General features: G+C 40.3%; 1 protein-coding gene across 4 annotated transcripts in view; it reads left to right on the forward strand.

The window, feature by feature from the left end:
• The window catches only part of LOC109872994 (rho guanine nucleotide exchange factor 15), a 43,346-nt gene extending 29,495 nt beyond the window's left edge, over positions 1-13,851 (forward strand). For all 4 annotated transcript variants that reach the window (XM_031807892.1, XM_020464445.2, XM_020464446.2 and 1 more), the window contains 5 exons: positions 9,566-9,720; positions 9,884-10,060; positions 10,185-10,267; positions 10,375-10,479; positions 13,127-13,851. In XM_031807892.1, the coding sequence (XP_031663752.1) occupies positions 9,566-9,720; positions 9,884-10,060; positions 10,185-10,267; positions 10,375-10,479; positions 13,127-13,278 (672 nt within the window). In that variant the 3' untranslated portion in view covers positions 13,279-13,851. The remainder of the gene's footprint in view (positions 1-9,565; positions 9,721-9,883; positions 10,061-10,184; positions 10,268-10,374; positions 10,480-13,126) is intronic.
• Positions 13,852-16,557: the final 2,706 nt, after the last annotated feature.

Genomic DNA, 16,557 nt, shown 5'->3' on the forward strand with positions numbered 1-16,557 from the left:
CCCTCCAAGCCCAAGGGCACACGTTCTCTAGTAGGCTTAAATTGAAGATGTTGCAAATAGGAATGGCAATATCGTCTGCTGTTATCCTCAGTAATTTCCCATCCAGATTGTCAGACCCCAGTGGCTTGTCAATGTTGATAGACAACAATATTTATTTCACCTCTTCCACACTGACGCAGAATTCAAAAGTACAATTCTTGTTTTTCATAATTTGGTCCTATATACTTGGATGTGTAGTGTCAGTGTTTGTTGCTGGCATGTCATCCTTAAGTTTGCTTATCTTGCCAATGAAAAAGTCATGAGGTAGTTTGCAATATCAGTGGGCTTTGTGATGAATGAGTCATCTGGTTCAATGAATGAAGGAGCTGAGTTTGCTTTTTTCCACAGAATTTAATTTAAGGTTCCCCAGAGCTATTTACTATCATTCTATATAATTTATCTTTGTTTCATAGTGTAGTTTATTTTATTTCGTTTAACCACATGATTTCTTAATTTGCAGTATGTTTGCCAATCAGTTGGGGTGCCAGACTTAATTGCCATACCTTTTGCCTCATCCCTCTCAACCATAAATTGTTTCAATTCCTCATCATTGAAACAATCCAAGGGGATTTAACAGTTTTTACAGTCATTTTCTTAATGGGATTATTAGTAACTGGAAGAAGTAGTTTCATAAATGCATCAAGTGCAGCACCTGGTTGCTCCTCATCACACACCACAGACCAGCAAATATTCTTTACATCATCAACATATGAATCACAACAAAACTTATTGTATGACCTCTGAGATGTGTATGTTACTTGAACTTTGTGAGGTGCAATCTGAGGTGCAGTTAATGATGATTTCTGAGGCTGGTAACTCTAATTTATCCTGTGCAGTAACTCTGAGTCTTCCTTTCCTGTGGCAGTCCTCATGTGAGAGCCAGTTTCATCATAGCGCTTGATGGTTTTTGTGACTGCACTTGAAGAAACTTTCAAGTTCTTGAAATATTCCATATTGACTGAACTTCATGTCTTAAAGTAATGATGGAATGTTGTTTCTCTTTGCTTATTTGAGATGTTCTTGCCATAATATGGACTTGGTCTTTCACCAAATAGGGCTATCTTCTGTATGCCACCACTACCTTGTCACAACACAGCTGATTGACTCAAATGCGGAAAGAAATTCCACAAGTGAACTTTTTACAAGGAACTGCCTCCTTTTCTGTCCCAGATGCTAATACACTGCTCAAAAAAATAAAGGGAACACTAAAATAACACATCCTAGATCTGAATGAATGAAATATTCTTATTAAATAATTTTTTCTTTACATAGTTGAATGTGCTGACAACAAAATCACAAAAATGATCAATGGAAATCAAATTTATCAACCCATGGAGGTCTGGATTTGGAGTGACACTCAAAATTTAAGTGGAAAACCACACTACAGGCTGCTCCAACTTTGATGTAATGTCCTTAACTTCTTGCGTCGAGCAATCCCGTATCTGGGAGCGTAATTATAGCCTCAAGCTCATTACCATAATGCAACGTTAACTATTCATGAAAATCGCAAATTAAATGAAAGAAATATATTCACTCACAAGCTTAGACTTTTGTTAACAACACTGTCATCTCAGATTTTCAACCATAGCTACACAAGCATTTGTGTAAGAGTATTGATAGCTAGCATAGCATTAAGCCTAGCATTCAGCAGGCAACATTTTCACAAAAACAAGAAAAGCATTCAAATAAAATAATTTACCTTTGAAGAACTTCAGATGTTTTCAATGAGGAGACTCTCAGTTAGATAGCATACCTTAAGGGAAGATTTCGGCAGGTGCCGTATGGTTAGTGAGAAAGTCCATATTGGAAATGTACGGTCCCTTACTAGACGTCCGAAATCGTTTGTAAAATTCGCGGACGGCGTCGGGCCGAGCGGCAGGGTCGGACCTACCGGGAAGTCATCAAATGAACTTTGTCGGACATTCGGTTTCCGTTTTACAAAAATAATACGATTTTGGTCATTTTGCCGCTGTCCCGGAAATTCCCACAAGAGGGCATAAGCAATCATATTGCTATTGGACAAAACATCACGATTCACGACGGGGCCTTATCTCGAAAACTGAAAATATTTCGAAGCCGAAACTCGGTGAGCATAGGTTTGGCATAACGGGCAGTTGGCCCCGAACAAGATGGCGTCTAGGCCTCAACGGTTTTTGAGTTATGGCCATTTATCTGGGATTAAAGGTCCAAAATGAAAATAGAGAAATTATTTTTCCACTTCACGTCAAAGTCAAGGAGCCTCCGGTGTCAATTAAAAAAAAAACAGCCATTTATCTATCGTCATTTAAGAGAAATCGTACAATGACAGATTGGTGATGTTCACAGATAGGGTTTTTTTTTTTCAACGGTTACAGATCCAGTTGCAGGGTGTTCTTACGAATCTTTTTAAAGTGTGCTGCGGAGCTCTGCGAGATTTCTGTGATTTTTTATGATTTTCTGAAATAACACACACTCACTAAACCCTCCGTAAATAACTCAGTTCTTAACGTAAAGACTTAAAACTCAGGATTATGTAAAGGCATACCTCAATCAGGATATGAGTTTATTTATAGCTTCCTGTGCCAACCGGAAGTGCCTTAAATGGTGTCACAGTGGCAGTTTCCAAGGGTTAAAAAGGTCAGATCTTTTCAAAACTTCATATGTGTGATTAGGCAACCCCCATAAACTGTAAGTCAGTCATTTCTCCCAACAGATGTCAAAGAAAAGCTCTCTCTCACACACACACACACAGAAACACACACACAGCAAGGATGGAGTGACAAAGTGCGGTGCTTAAAGACACACAAAGCCTACAATGGCATTTCCATATTCTCTAGGCCGTGCCGAGTTCAACAAGATGCCCCGCTTGACCGTAGCTCGCTCGGTCTAAGCACAGCGACCATTAGAAAAGTAGGCCCAAAATGAAGGCTGGCCCTCAATGTCATTTGCTTTTGGGTGACAGTGAGAGAACCGTTAGGTGAGAAGCACAATTCGACCTCAGGTACGTTCCTGAGGTCCTCCCGATCTGTGCAAGCCTAACCTTGACCGTGTGGCATTAACCCTTAACAGTTAAAAGAAGGTGTTTACATCAAACCGTTTGCATTGACTTCTCTCCCCATAGGAATACATTGCCTGCACCTCTAAATTCAACCTGAAGCCTATGTGGGTTATGAATGCCTAATGAACCTGTCTTCTATGACAGTCCATCAGACCACTATGAGGTCTACCTGTGTTGATTCTAAGCTTCCTGGAGCAAACGGAAGTGGTTAAAATCACCCTAAAAGTGTATACCCATACCCTGCCTGCAGTTTGATAGACATAGTGCATTCAACCCTGTGTAAATCAGTCAGTTCTTAACATAAGGACTTAAAATTCTGATTCTGTAAAAGCATACCCCAATGAGGATATGTGTTGATTTATAGCTTCCTGTGCCAACCGGAAGTGCCATAATTGGTGTCTCTTGGGCTGTTTCGAGGGGTTAAAAAAGTCTGATCTTTCCAAAACTTCATATATGTGATTAGGCAACCCCCATGAACTGTAAATCAGTCATTTTTCCCATAAAATTTCAAAGGAAAAATAAATCACACTAAAACACAACTTGGATGGAGGGACGTATTGGGGTGCGTAGAGACAGACAGTGACTGCAATAGTTAGCTTTCTTCGAGCTAAAAAAGAACCGTCAGACCTAGAGTTCCGAAACTTTAGAATCCTGTTCTAGACCTCCGGTCAATAGTGCGTGGTGAGTTACGTGGCTCTAGAAGGTTCTCGGACCGAGAAACAGCCTCGTACATTTGCAATGACTTCAATTCATTTTGACCATTACGAAAATGACGACATTTAGAAAAGTCTCAGAAACGCAAGACTAGGTGCATTGCGACCGTCTCGTTCCATAGAGACGGACCCCAACGCAAGTCATGGAAAAAAGTGGATTTTCAGCACCAATTAGGGTTTTGCTCGGACACCAAATGACCGATCGAGCCGAAACTTGGGATTCGGGGTCGCCTCAGCTAGGCCTACACATAACATAAGAAATGGACCCGCAGCTAGAACGTAACTACGTGTTTTATGTTTTTTTTATGGTTTGAACCGAAGGCGTTGTGAATTTTGGGCCAGCTCTGAAGTTTGTGATAGTTGGCTACTAAACGAGTTGGAAAAAGTGGGTTTGGTGTCAGTTTGTATCAGTTTGGTGTCAGAATGATATCTAATTGACTGACGGACGGTGACTTGCTGGTGACTCTTGTCCATTTGCAATATGTTTAAACAGTGAGGTACCATCACCAAAGTGACATTCTGAAATCAACCCTAACGAGCGACTGAGATTAACCAGAATCACTGCCCAGCCATCCCGAGTTCATCGGGCCAGTCAATTTCACATTCCTGCAGGATTTTTATAGCATGACAAATTCGTGATGGTACCTGCCCATTGAACCATATTGCAAATGCCTAGTGACTTTGCAAAAGTAAGAAAACATAAACAAATGGACATAACGAAATCACCATATTTTTATTTTTGGGTTACCAGTTGCACAACAATGCACGTACACTTGCAATATGATTCAACAGTGAAAAAACATCACAAAATGGACATGATGAAGTCAACACAATGAGCGATGGAAAGGAGCAACTATCACTGCCAGGCCATCCCGAGTTCATCTGGCCAGTCAATTTTGCATTTCTGCAGGATTTTTGAGCATGTCAAATTTCTTATGGTAAATGCCCATTGAACCATATTGCAAATGCCCGTACACTTGCAATATGATTCAACAGTGAAAAAACATCACAAAATGGACATGATGAAGTCAACACAATGAGCGATGGAAAGGAGCAACTATCACTGCCAGGCCATCCCGAGTTCATCTGGCCAGTCAATTTTGCATTTCTGCAGGATTTTTGAGCATGTCAAATTTCTTATGGTAAATGCCCATTGAACCATATTGCAAATGCCCATACACTTGCAATATGATTCAACAGTGAAAAAACATCACAAAATGGACATGATGAAGTCAACACAATGAGCGATGGAAAGGAGCAACTATCACTGCCAGGCCATCCCGAGTTCATCTGGCCAGTCAATTTTGCATTTCTGCAGGATTTTTGAGCATGTCAAATTTCTTATGGTAAATGCCCATTGAACCATATTGAAAATGCCCGTACACTTGCAATATGATTCAACAGTGAAAAAACATCACAAAATGGACATGATGAAGTCAACACAATGAGCGATGGAAAGGAGCAACTATCACTGCCAGGCCATCCCGAGTTCATCTGGCCAGTCAATTTTGCATTTCTGCAGGATTTTTGAGCATGTCAAATTTCTTATGGTATCTGGCTCCCAAAAAAGTGACTTTTGACTTTGACTTTTGACTTCCTATGAAATCATATTGCAATGGACAAATCATATTCCTTATGCAAAAGTTAAAAAAAAATTATGATAATACAATTTTACAAATGTATATTCATATAGTTCTTACACATGATGAATTGACATAAAATCGAAACAATTTCGAAAAACGGTCCAGAAAGCACTTTTACGAGGGTGATAAGTTTTAAAAAAGTTCACATTTTCGACTTTTGACTTCATATGAAATCATATTGCAAATGGATAAAACATATTTCTTATGCGCATGTAAAAAAAAATTATGATAATACAATTTTACAAATGTATATTCATATAGTTCTTACACATGATGAATTGACATAAAATCGAAACAATTTCGAAAAACGGTCCAGAAAGCACTTTTTTACGAGGGTGATAAGTTTTTAAAAAAGTTCACATTTTCGACTTTTGACTTCATATGAAATCATATTGCAAATGGATAAAACATTTCTTTATGCGCATGTAAAAAAAAAATATCATTTTTTCAAAATGTTGCTTTTGGATGTTGACTTGAGGTCCATTTCCAATATGAAAAACCACGGTGGAGCGCACTCACCCCCTGTTGGATTTTTGAAGTGTTACAACTGGCAATAGCCATATGACATTTGCCATCAACTTTGCATGAATAAACGTCCAATTGGGTGGTATTGACCAATGTGTATATGGTTTGTCCGATGCCAATGACTTGCCATTCATTTTTGTCCATTTCAGGGGGGACTTCCCTTACAAATGTTAATTTTTTCCAAAAAGATTATTTATGTTTTGATCATCACGTTAAGCTAAGAAAAAAATCTGAAAATGCAGTCTCTACAACGCCAAACTTTTTACAAAATTAACTCCATAATATCGACAAACATGGCAAACGTTGTTTAGAATCAATCCTCAAGGTGTTTATCACATATCCATTCGATGATAAATCATTTGTGGCAGCTGTGTTTCTCCTCGAAGCAAACGAAAAATACACGCAGCTGGAGATTACGCAATAATTGCAACGGAGGACACCAAGCGGCCAACTGGTAGATGTAGTCTCTTAAAACCTCTTAGGGATATGGAGACGCTAGCGTCTCGTGTGGCCAATAGCCTGGGGAAATGCATAGCTCCAAATTCAAATAATACGAGATAATTCTTATGCGCATGTAAAAAAAAATTATGATAATACAATTTTACAAATGTATATTCATATAGTTCTTACATGTATACCGAAAATGTCCAGCCCGTTTGATCCAGAAAAAAACAGCTTTCCAAAACCCAACGTCATTACAAAACATTTAAAAAGTTGCCTATAAACTTTGCCAAAATATTTCAAACTACTTTTGTAATCCAACTTTAGGTATTTTTAAACGTTAATAATTGATCAAATTGTTGACGGGGCGATCTGTATTCAATAACAGCAAGTCAACAATACATGCACGATTTTCTCTCTTACATAACTATCCACAGTGTAACCTCTGCCAGGAAGTGCCTCTTCTTCGTTTCATTATTATTATTATTATTATTTATTTTTTATTTTTTCTGAACAGTTTTTCGTTGGGGTTTTGCCTGCTACGTAAGTTCTGTTATAGTCACATACATTATTGAACCAGTTTTAGAAACTTCAGAGTGTTTTCTATCCACACCCACTAATCATATGCATATAATATATTCCTGCCATGAGTAGCAGGAAGTTGAAATTTTGCACGCTTTTTATCAAAAAGTAGAAATGCTGACCCCTATCTCTATTAAGCAGGGTGTTTCAGTAGGCTAAACTAGCTAGTTCAAAACTGTTAAACTATTGTCTTTCTCTCTCTTTGAGCCAAGTACTCACCACATTTTATGCACTGCAGTGCTAGCTAGCTGGAGTTCATGCATTCAGTACTGGACAACATGTCAGTTCATGCTGCAAGAGCTCTGCTAGGTTGGAGGACCGGAAGTTGTCATAATTACCGTGTAAGTTTATGGAAGGGGTTGAGAACCAAGAGCCTCCTAGGTTTTGTATTGAAGTCAGTCTACCAAGAGGAGGACTGAAGCTAGCTGTCCTCCGGGATACACCAATGTGCTATCCCTATAGAGTACTGTAGACCTTCAGTGCAAAACAGTGTGTTTTAGTGTTATTTGGTGATGTGAATATATTTGGTTTAGTTTTTCAATGTTTTACCATTTTTAAGTTGAAGTATTTCACTGAGGAGGATGTTCTTCACCTTCCTCCTCTGAGGAGCCTCGGCTGCTAGAAACAGAAGTTGTCACATCGACGGTACTGACTTCAGGAAAGTCCTGTGGGGCTTGTGGGAGCCGTAGAGCAAAAACGAAGAACATTGTGTTTTTGAGTGTCTTCCCTTTCCATAGAGTGGTCATTATAGTTTGTAGACTGTTCGGACGCTAGAGACATTTTGTGAGAAGACAGAGTTTCGGGATGGCTCATGGTCTAAAAAAACACAGCTATAGCTCAGCCACCTTCCACCGCAGAAGGCCGCCATAGGAGGATGTGAGAGATTGAGACGCAGGCTCTCTATCTTAAACTGGTGGATTTTGATGAGATTTTAAAAATCGTGTTACTTATGTTTTATTTAACCTTTAATGTCAGTGGCATGTCATTGGTAAACATATATAAAAGCGTAAAGGGCCTGAAGAGCTGCCCTGTGGTACACCACACTTTACATGTTTAACTTTAGAGCAGTTTCAATTAACGAAAATCACCTGTGTTCCAGTAGATTGCCATATCGTGGATTCATAGCCATCTGAGGTTCAAAAGCTATAACACATACAGTACCAGTCACAAGTTTGGACACACCTACTCATTCCAGGACATTTCTTTATTTGTACTATTTTCTACATTGCACAATAGTGGAGACATCAAAACTATGAAATCACACGTATGGAATCATGTAGTAAACTTATTTTTTTTTAACAACCCTAACCCTAATATTTGATATTCTTCAAAGTAGCCTCCCTTTGTCTTAAAGGCAATTTTGCACAATCTTGGCATTCTCTCAACCAGTTTCATGAGGTAATCACTTGGAATTAATTTAAATGAACCTTTCTAGCGCAGGGGTTCTGCTAGCGGAACACCTCGACAAAATATTTTTTTTAAATATGTAACTTTCACACATTGACAAGTCCAATACAGCAAATGAAAGATAAACATCTTGTTAATCATGTTGCCCATGGGCATACACTAACCATGTCTGATTTTAAAACTGCTTTACAGTTAATAATAATTAAACAGAGGGATGCTATGTTAGCTACAGTAGCTCGCTATGACTTTCCAACACAACACTTGAACTCCTCCAAGTCAAGGTAAGCTTTTGGTATTACAAATGTATTTTCCGGTGTGACTGCTTACTGACTGCACAATAACATTACTGCATGATTGTAGTGGGTTTACTAATGCATTGACATTGACTTTATTTAGCTAATATGGTGACAATGACGTAGGCTGTGTGCAGTGTTTTGGCTTGGAAACATTTTTTCGCCTAGTCACATACAGCTGATGGGTTGTGCATTGAAGTCCACAAATGAAGGTTAGAGGTGAGAGGAGGAAAGCCAGGAATACAACGTGGCTGCTATGAAAGTGAACTGTGTTCAGGCGTTATCAGGGGTGTATTCATTCCACTGATTCTGTTGAAAAACTTGTCTTAAACTGAAGAAAACGGAACAAAACATACCTTAATTTGTCCAATAGAAACTAGTTTGCAACTGTTGGACTAATGATTACACCCGATATCAGCTAGATGCAGGCAAGTGTGCAAACCGTGAATGAATGTCACCGTCTGTCACTTCAAATGTCTCTCGATCTGTGTGCACCTACGTTGTAAACTTTCAATCATATCATGAGGTTGTTACAACCTAGCCTGAGTATAGGAATCATTTGAGTATTATGTAGTAGCCTAAACCTATCGATGTTACATTTAACTGGGTGAATGGAATATGAATGAGAGTAATCCAATGTGCTGTAATAGAAATAAGGTCATTCTCATGAAGAAAAAAAAAATCTGGTGAAAATGCCCTTAAGATGCTTTTGGGAAATCGGGCCCCAGTTGGTCAAAAGACAAATGAGTGAGAAAAAAAGATATATATTTGGGCTGCTTGTGTGAACGAAGCCTTTGTGACAACTGCAGAAAAGGTCTTTAAAAATGTTTGATTGGGTGAAGCTCACTGATTGAGACCCTGTCTCTCCACCATGTCCACATGCAGGCTGTTCCCATTGTCTCGAAGGCTCGCTTCCTGGAGAAGAGAGGAGAGCTATATGAGCTATCCAAAGGGGCCTCCCTCTTCAGTTCTCGTCTCAAACTCACCCCCATCTACCTCTTCCTCTTCAATGACCTACTCATCATCACATGCAAAAAGAGGCAAGCAAAAGGATATACTCCACATACTGACCAACAGTTGCATTTAATTAAATGGTCAGAAAATGTGCTGTGGGCAACTGGTTGTCATAATATTTCAACCTTGTTTTGCCTGCTGCGTGGTGAATATGCAAGTTGAGTATAGTTTCTCTCCTTTCCTGTCCAGCTCAGAGCGCTATATGGTGACAGACCACACCCACCGCTCCCTGGTGCAGGTCAAGCCCGCGGGGTTTGGGGCTGGAGCGGAGGACCCAGGGCCCAAGTTGGAGCACTCCTTCTGTCTGCTACTGCTGGAGAACCACCGAGGCTTGGCCTGTGAACACCTGCTGAAGGCCCCCTCAGAGTGAGAGAAAACACACACACAGCCTCCCAACCAACCAACTCTCAGATAATGCACTATACACTGAAGAATAAAGACAAAAATGCATCACACAGTGTTGTACCCAGTTTCTACTTTCACTCTCTAGGTCAGATATGCACCGGTGGATGGCAGCATTCCCTTCCCTAAATGACCCAAACAGAAAGGAAGAGGTGGTTTATGAGGACTGGGGTGAGTAAATAGATGACAAACCCAGTTATAAAATATTAACATTCTTAGTTAGATGCACATACTTCCCTGAAGTGAAATTATAGCCTTAACCTTTTGTGGGATTATAGATTGCCCCCAGGTGCAGTGTGTGGAACAATATGTTGCCCAGCAGGCTGATGAGCTCACCATGGAGCCTGCTGACATTATCAACGTGCTATGCAAGACCCATGAGGGTAGGTGGAACAAACAAGGAAATATACTTTCAGTACAAAATTCCTACTGAATTGTCAAGCATCTTTATTGGAAGACTTACAGTGCATTCAGAAAGTATTCAGACCCCTTGACATTTCCCCCCCAAAATGACATTACAGCCATATTCTAAAATGGATTTAGTTTCCCCCCCCATCAATACCCCATAATGATAATGCGTACCATTTATTGTTTGAAGATTTATCAAAGAAACGATACCTTATCTACATAAGTATTCAGACCCTTTGCTATGATACTCAATTGAGATCACATGAAACCTGTTTACATTGATCATCCTTGAGATGTTTCTACAACTTTATTGCAGTCCACCTGTGGTAAATTCAGTTGATTGAACATGATTTGGAAAGGCACACCTGTCTATACAAAAGGTCCCACATTTGACAGTGCATGTCAGAGCAAAAACCAAGCTATGAGGTCGAAGGAATTGTCCGAGACAAAATTGTGTCTAGGCACAGATCTGGGGAAGGGTACCAAACAGTTTCTTCAGCATTGAAGGCCCAAAAGAACACAGTGGTTCTTATATGGAAGAAGTTTGGAACCACCAAGACTTTCTACAGCTGGCCGCAGTACCAAACTGAGCAATGCGGGGAGAAGGGCTTTGGTCAGGAAGTTGACCAAGAAACCCCTACGGTCACTGACAGAGCTCCAGAGTATTTCTGTGGAGATGGGATAACCTACCAGAAGGACAACCATCTCTGCAGCACTCCACCAATCCGACCTTCATGGTAGAGTGACCAGACGGAAGGCACTCCTAAGGGCACATGACAGCCAGGTTGGAGTTTACCAAAAGGCACCGAAATGAATCTCAGACCAAAAGAAACAAGATTCTCTGGTCTGATGAAAGCAAGATTGTACTCTTTGGCATGAATGCCAAGCTTCACGTCTGGAGGAAACCTGGCCACATCCCTACGGTGAAGCATGGTGGTGGCAGCATCATGTTGTGGGGATGTTTTTCAGGGGCAGGGACACTAATCAGGATCAAGGGAAAGAAGAACAGAGCAAAGTACAATGAGATCTTTGAAAACCTGCTCCAGAGAACTCAGGACCTCAGACTGGGGTGAAGATTCACCTTCCAACAGGACAATGCACATAGCCAAGACAACGCAAGAGTGGCTTCGAGACAAGTCTCTGAAGGTCCTTGAGTGGTTCAGCCAGAGCCTGTACTTGAACCCGATCTAACATCTCTGGAGAGACCTGAAAATAGCTGTGCAGCAACACTCCCCATTCAACCTGATAGAGCTTTAGAGGATCTGCATAGAAGAACGGGAGGAAGTCCCAAATACAGGTTTGCCAACATTGTAGCGTGTTATGGATACAGGTATCCTGTGGGTGTGTGTGTATGTATCCTGTGTTCTTTTCTCTCCTTCTCCCCTCACTCCCCAATCAATCATCAATCAGAAGACACACCTCCTCCTGTTTCCTACCCAATCACAGTTCCTTTCCCTTGGTTTAAAAAGCCTGTCAGTTGTTTTCTCTGGAGCTCAATCTCTCTGTAAATGCCATATGTCTGTAGATCGCTCTGTTTCACCATCTCCTACTATGTCTCTATCACTCTTTATGTATTGAGCTCTCTTTTGTTTGAGCACCTCCATATCACTTTGTCCACACCTGTGAGTATGGTGTTTGTTTGATGGTGGGAAAGGGGGAACCAAGACAAGTTGCCCATGGGCATACACTACCCGTAGGTAAACTTTGTTAAATACACTAGTTAGAACTGGGCGGACCACCCACTGTATTTTTGGTTAGTTAGCTAGCTGTTGTTGAAATAGGCTAGTCTAGCTTAGGGGTATTTTGGATGCTTATTGATTCTTTCCTTGGGTCCAGCCCCCCCCCCCCCATTACCGTGTGTTTTCTAATAAACCATGTGGTTATTTCGTTGTCACTTTTTCACTATTATAATTTGCATGAGTTATGTTACGGGTCTCGTTACCATCTCCCCTAGACTGTTACGGGTCTCGTTACCATCTCCCCTAGACTGTTACGGGTCTCGTTACCATCTCCCCTAGACTGTTACGGGTCTCGTTACCATCTCCCCTAGACTGTTACGGGTCTCGTTACCATCTCCCCTAGACTGTTACGGGTCTCGTTACCATCTCCCCTAGACTGTTACGGGTCTCGTTACCATCTCCCCTAGACTGTTACGGGTCTCGTTACCATCTCCCCTAGACTGTTACGGGTCTCGTTACCATCTCCCCTAGACTGTTACGGGTCTCGTTACCATCTCCCCTAGACTGTCGGGCCAAAAGGGATTCGGAACATAGCGTCATACCCAAGAAGCCGCCACTAGGATGTAATCATTGCCAAAGGTGCTTCAACAAAGTACTGAGTAAAGGGTCCGAATACTTATGTAAATGCAATAAACTGATTTTGCTTTGTCATTATGGGGTATTGTGTATAGATTGAGGGAATTTAAACATTTTTATTTAAGAATAAGGTTAACGTAACATTGTGAAAAAGTCAAGGGGTCTGAATACTTCCCGAATGCACTGTAAAATGTGAATACATTTTGATTCATGGAAAAGGTTATCTCCCTCTGAAGTATATTTTGTCACCACAGTAAATGTGTCCCTATTCCCCTTTATGACTAATGGTATGCCCTGCTTCCGTCAGGTTGGAATAAGGGGATGCGTCTGTCTGACGGAGAGAAGGGTTGGTTCCCTAGCAAAAGCGTGGTGGAGATAACCAACGAGCATCGGAGGAGACGGAACCTTCGGGAGCAGTACCGCATCGCTCAAGCTGCAGCTAAAGTCACAAAGAACTGACTACCTGCATATTTGTATGTGTGTGTTGAAGGAATTCTAAATTCATCTGTATTATTTCCCAATCAGAATTCAATACTCTGTCAATGCATTCGAAGGGCTTGTAGGACCCTATATTTTTATAAGAATGGACAGAGCCCCAGTCTTAAAAGTCAGGTAACAGAGTTTAATTCAAGAGAGTACTCGTACATACACATTTTTCCACAGGTTATAAACTGAAAATGACATCAGCATTTTCTAAATGTTCTATCTCTTCATGACACTAGTAGAGAGGCCCTATAGTTCTCGAGCCTTTCCTCCTCGCCTGAAGCCAAGGTCAGTCATTGTAAATCAGCATTCTAGACAGTCTGGAGATTGTTCATTCATTTGTACAAAGGAACAGACCGTCATTGTTACTAAACTCCTGACTATATTATATATAATTGGGAATGGGAGCAAGAGAGAAAATTAATATATGTACAGTACATAATAGCATTTGGACTAGTCAGTCCTGATTGAAATGTATACATAATTAGTCATTGATAAACTTCCCTTAACATATCCACCCTTTGATTAAATATTATACATTCAAACACACATTGTAGTTATATTGTAATATTGAAAAGCCCATTTCTATTTTTATTAGAGATATTTCTTGTCATCAAAACATAACCCAACACTTGCATTCGCCATAACCGTTTCTCATGCCTACATCCGAATCATAACTCTTCTTATCAGGATCTTCGTTACAATCTTCATTAAAAAAAGTCTAATATTGAGATGGGATACAACCTAGCCTCCCTAAACATCAAAAATGGTCTCATCAAATATAAATTCCCAACAAATAAAAGATCCAGATTCGTCCACTTGTTCTGTAGACATGCATTCAGTCCTCCACGGGTCAGAATCTGGAATCGGCCCATACCGCACCATCTATTGCCATAGATTTCTCCAGAGTCCTGGAAATAAGGCCTCATACACAGGGAATTAGACAACAGCCCCCTAAAACTAAAACAGTCACACAGGTGAATGTAGCCCATAACACAGTGATCATAAGATTTTCCAAACGTACTATCAAACGCAATCAGTCAGAAGTATCCACCCCAGAGTTTTCTGCCAAACCGTGAGCCAGGGTGGTCAAACCAGCTGAGGCTTCGGGCACTGATTTGTCCGGAGCTGTGTTACTTGGGATGTAAGCACAAACATGGTCCTGATAATCACGCACACTTCTCCCTTTTTAGCCATTAACATATCTAATGCAATTCTATTCTGCCAAGCCATCCAGCTGGTTGCTTCAGTCTGTTCTGCAAAACCTTTAATAGCATCTCTGGTATACTTGTTAAAGTGCTGTTGATTATCATAAATATAAGTAATCCAGTCCACGTTCTTATTGAGAGTAGACCCCCCGGAAATGCTTAACTCTAATCCTGCTAGGATATGATTTCTTGCTTTGACTCATCTGGCACCCCCCTTGGAACCCCAATGTTATCAATGTATACTTAGTCAATAAGAGACCCGGATGGAATAGCTCTTTTCTCCCATTTGGCTATACTTCATGTCTTGGTGTTGAATGAGTGTGAAAGGCATTACAATGGAGCATAATCCTGTCCAATCTGTTGGTAAAACCTCGCCCTGACATCATTTCCCAAGAGTACTGTACCGGGCCAAATGGTAATAATCTCCTCCGGTCACTGTAAAGGGAGGAACCTGGGGATATCTATAGTGCAAATCAATACAACTGTCATTATCTGGCATTCCTGCTTTCGTGAACAGCTTTACCATACCGGCCTAAACTCCTCTACCCAGAACCGTACTAGGGTGTCGACCAAGACCTGGTCATATCCATACCACAACCCTAGATCCTCCTTCATTTCTGTTTAAAGGGTTAAGAGTATCTTTATGCAATACATCCCTCTCTCCTGATTACAATCAAAAACTCATCTTCACTCTACTCCACCTTCTTCCATACTGGGTGAGTGGATTCATATAGCCCTCTCTCCAAATGAGCTATGACCTGTGTCCACGATCAATATAGGGCGGCAGCGTAGCCTAGTGGTTAGAGCGTTGGACTAGTAACCGGAAGGTTGCGAGTTCAAACCCCCAAGCTGACAAGGTACAAATCTGTCGTTCTGCCCCTGAACAGGCAGTTAACACGTCATTGAAAATAAGAATATGTTCTTAACTGACTTGCCTGGTTAAATAAAAGGAAAAAAAAAAAATATATATATATATATATATATATATATTTTTTTTTTTCCTTTTATTTAACCAGGCAAGTCAGTTAAGAACATATTCTCAGTTAAGAACATATATATATATATATATAGGAACCTGCACCGATATAAGCACAGACACATCTTCACTTCTATGAACAACAACAGGGATGAAAAGACAGGGAGGGTATTTTCATTCGAGAGATGGCCCCCGGAATTCTGTTAATTCCAGTTCTCCTCTCGAACACCGTTTATTGTTCGACAGTGTCAGTGTGTCTTACCGTGCGATATGAATCCGGGTAGCTCTTTCAGTTAGCTGTCACCAGGAGTCCTTGGTATGGTCCCCCAACAAGCCTCTGGGACTGGATTGAGTGACTTCACCTGTAATGCATAAAATCCTGGACATACAGGCTTGGTTAACAAACAGTTTCTCATATGTTTTATCTGATAGCTAAATTTTTATTTTATTTTTTATTATTAGTTTATTATCCAATAGGCCACTAACTTACCCACCCCCCTTTTGATACCTGGCTCTGCCCAGGTATCAACCTTATATACCCTAAATAATGACTTAGGTAGGATTAGTAAATTATCCTTATTTTCTGACATTATCATGTATGTCCAATTCTCTCTTGGGCATCCATTCATCCTAATCCTGTATCAATTCTCTGTCCAGTGGCTTATCTAGTTTAAGAAGTATCTGTGCTATTTATACATGTTCTTAAATATATATATTTACCGATTTCAACAGTAATTCCTTTCTCTGCTATTCCTCAAAATGCCACTAAGCGTCTCACTGTTTGACTATCTAAAATCATTGATTTTTAGAAAAAAAACATGTCTATAAGTGGCCATCTCTAAAGTCCTTACATTTCCTTAATCAATCTATCTTAATCCTTACAATAATCCCAAATCACCACAGATGTCCTATATTCCTGACAAATTTAATAATATTTAAAAGACCTCCTAATGGTTAACCAGAGCCTGAACAAATGCTAACCATATCGAAATCCTTCCTACACTTTACAAGCTCTTTACTTCAGGAATCCTCAGTATTCTGACAATAACATGGAATACCTTATCTACAGTT

This window comes from Oncorhynchus kisutch, linkage group LG28 (assembly GCF_002021735.2).
Source record: "Oncorhynchus kisutch isolate 150728-3 linkage group LG28, Okis_V2, whole genome shotgun sequence".
NCBI lineage: Eukaryota > Metazoa > Chordata > Actinopteri > Salmoniformes > Salmonidae > Oncorhynchus > Oncorhynchus kisutch.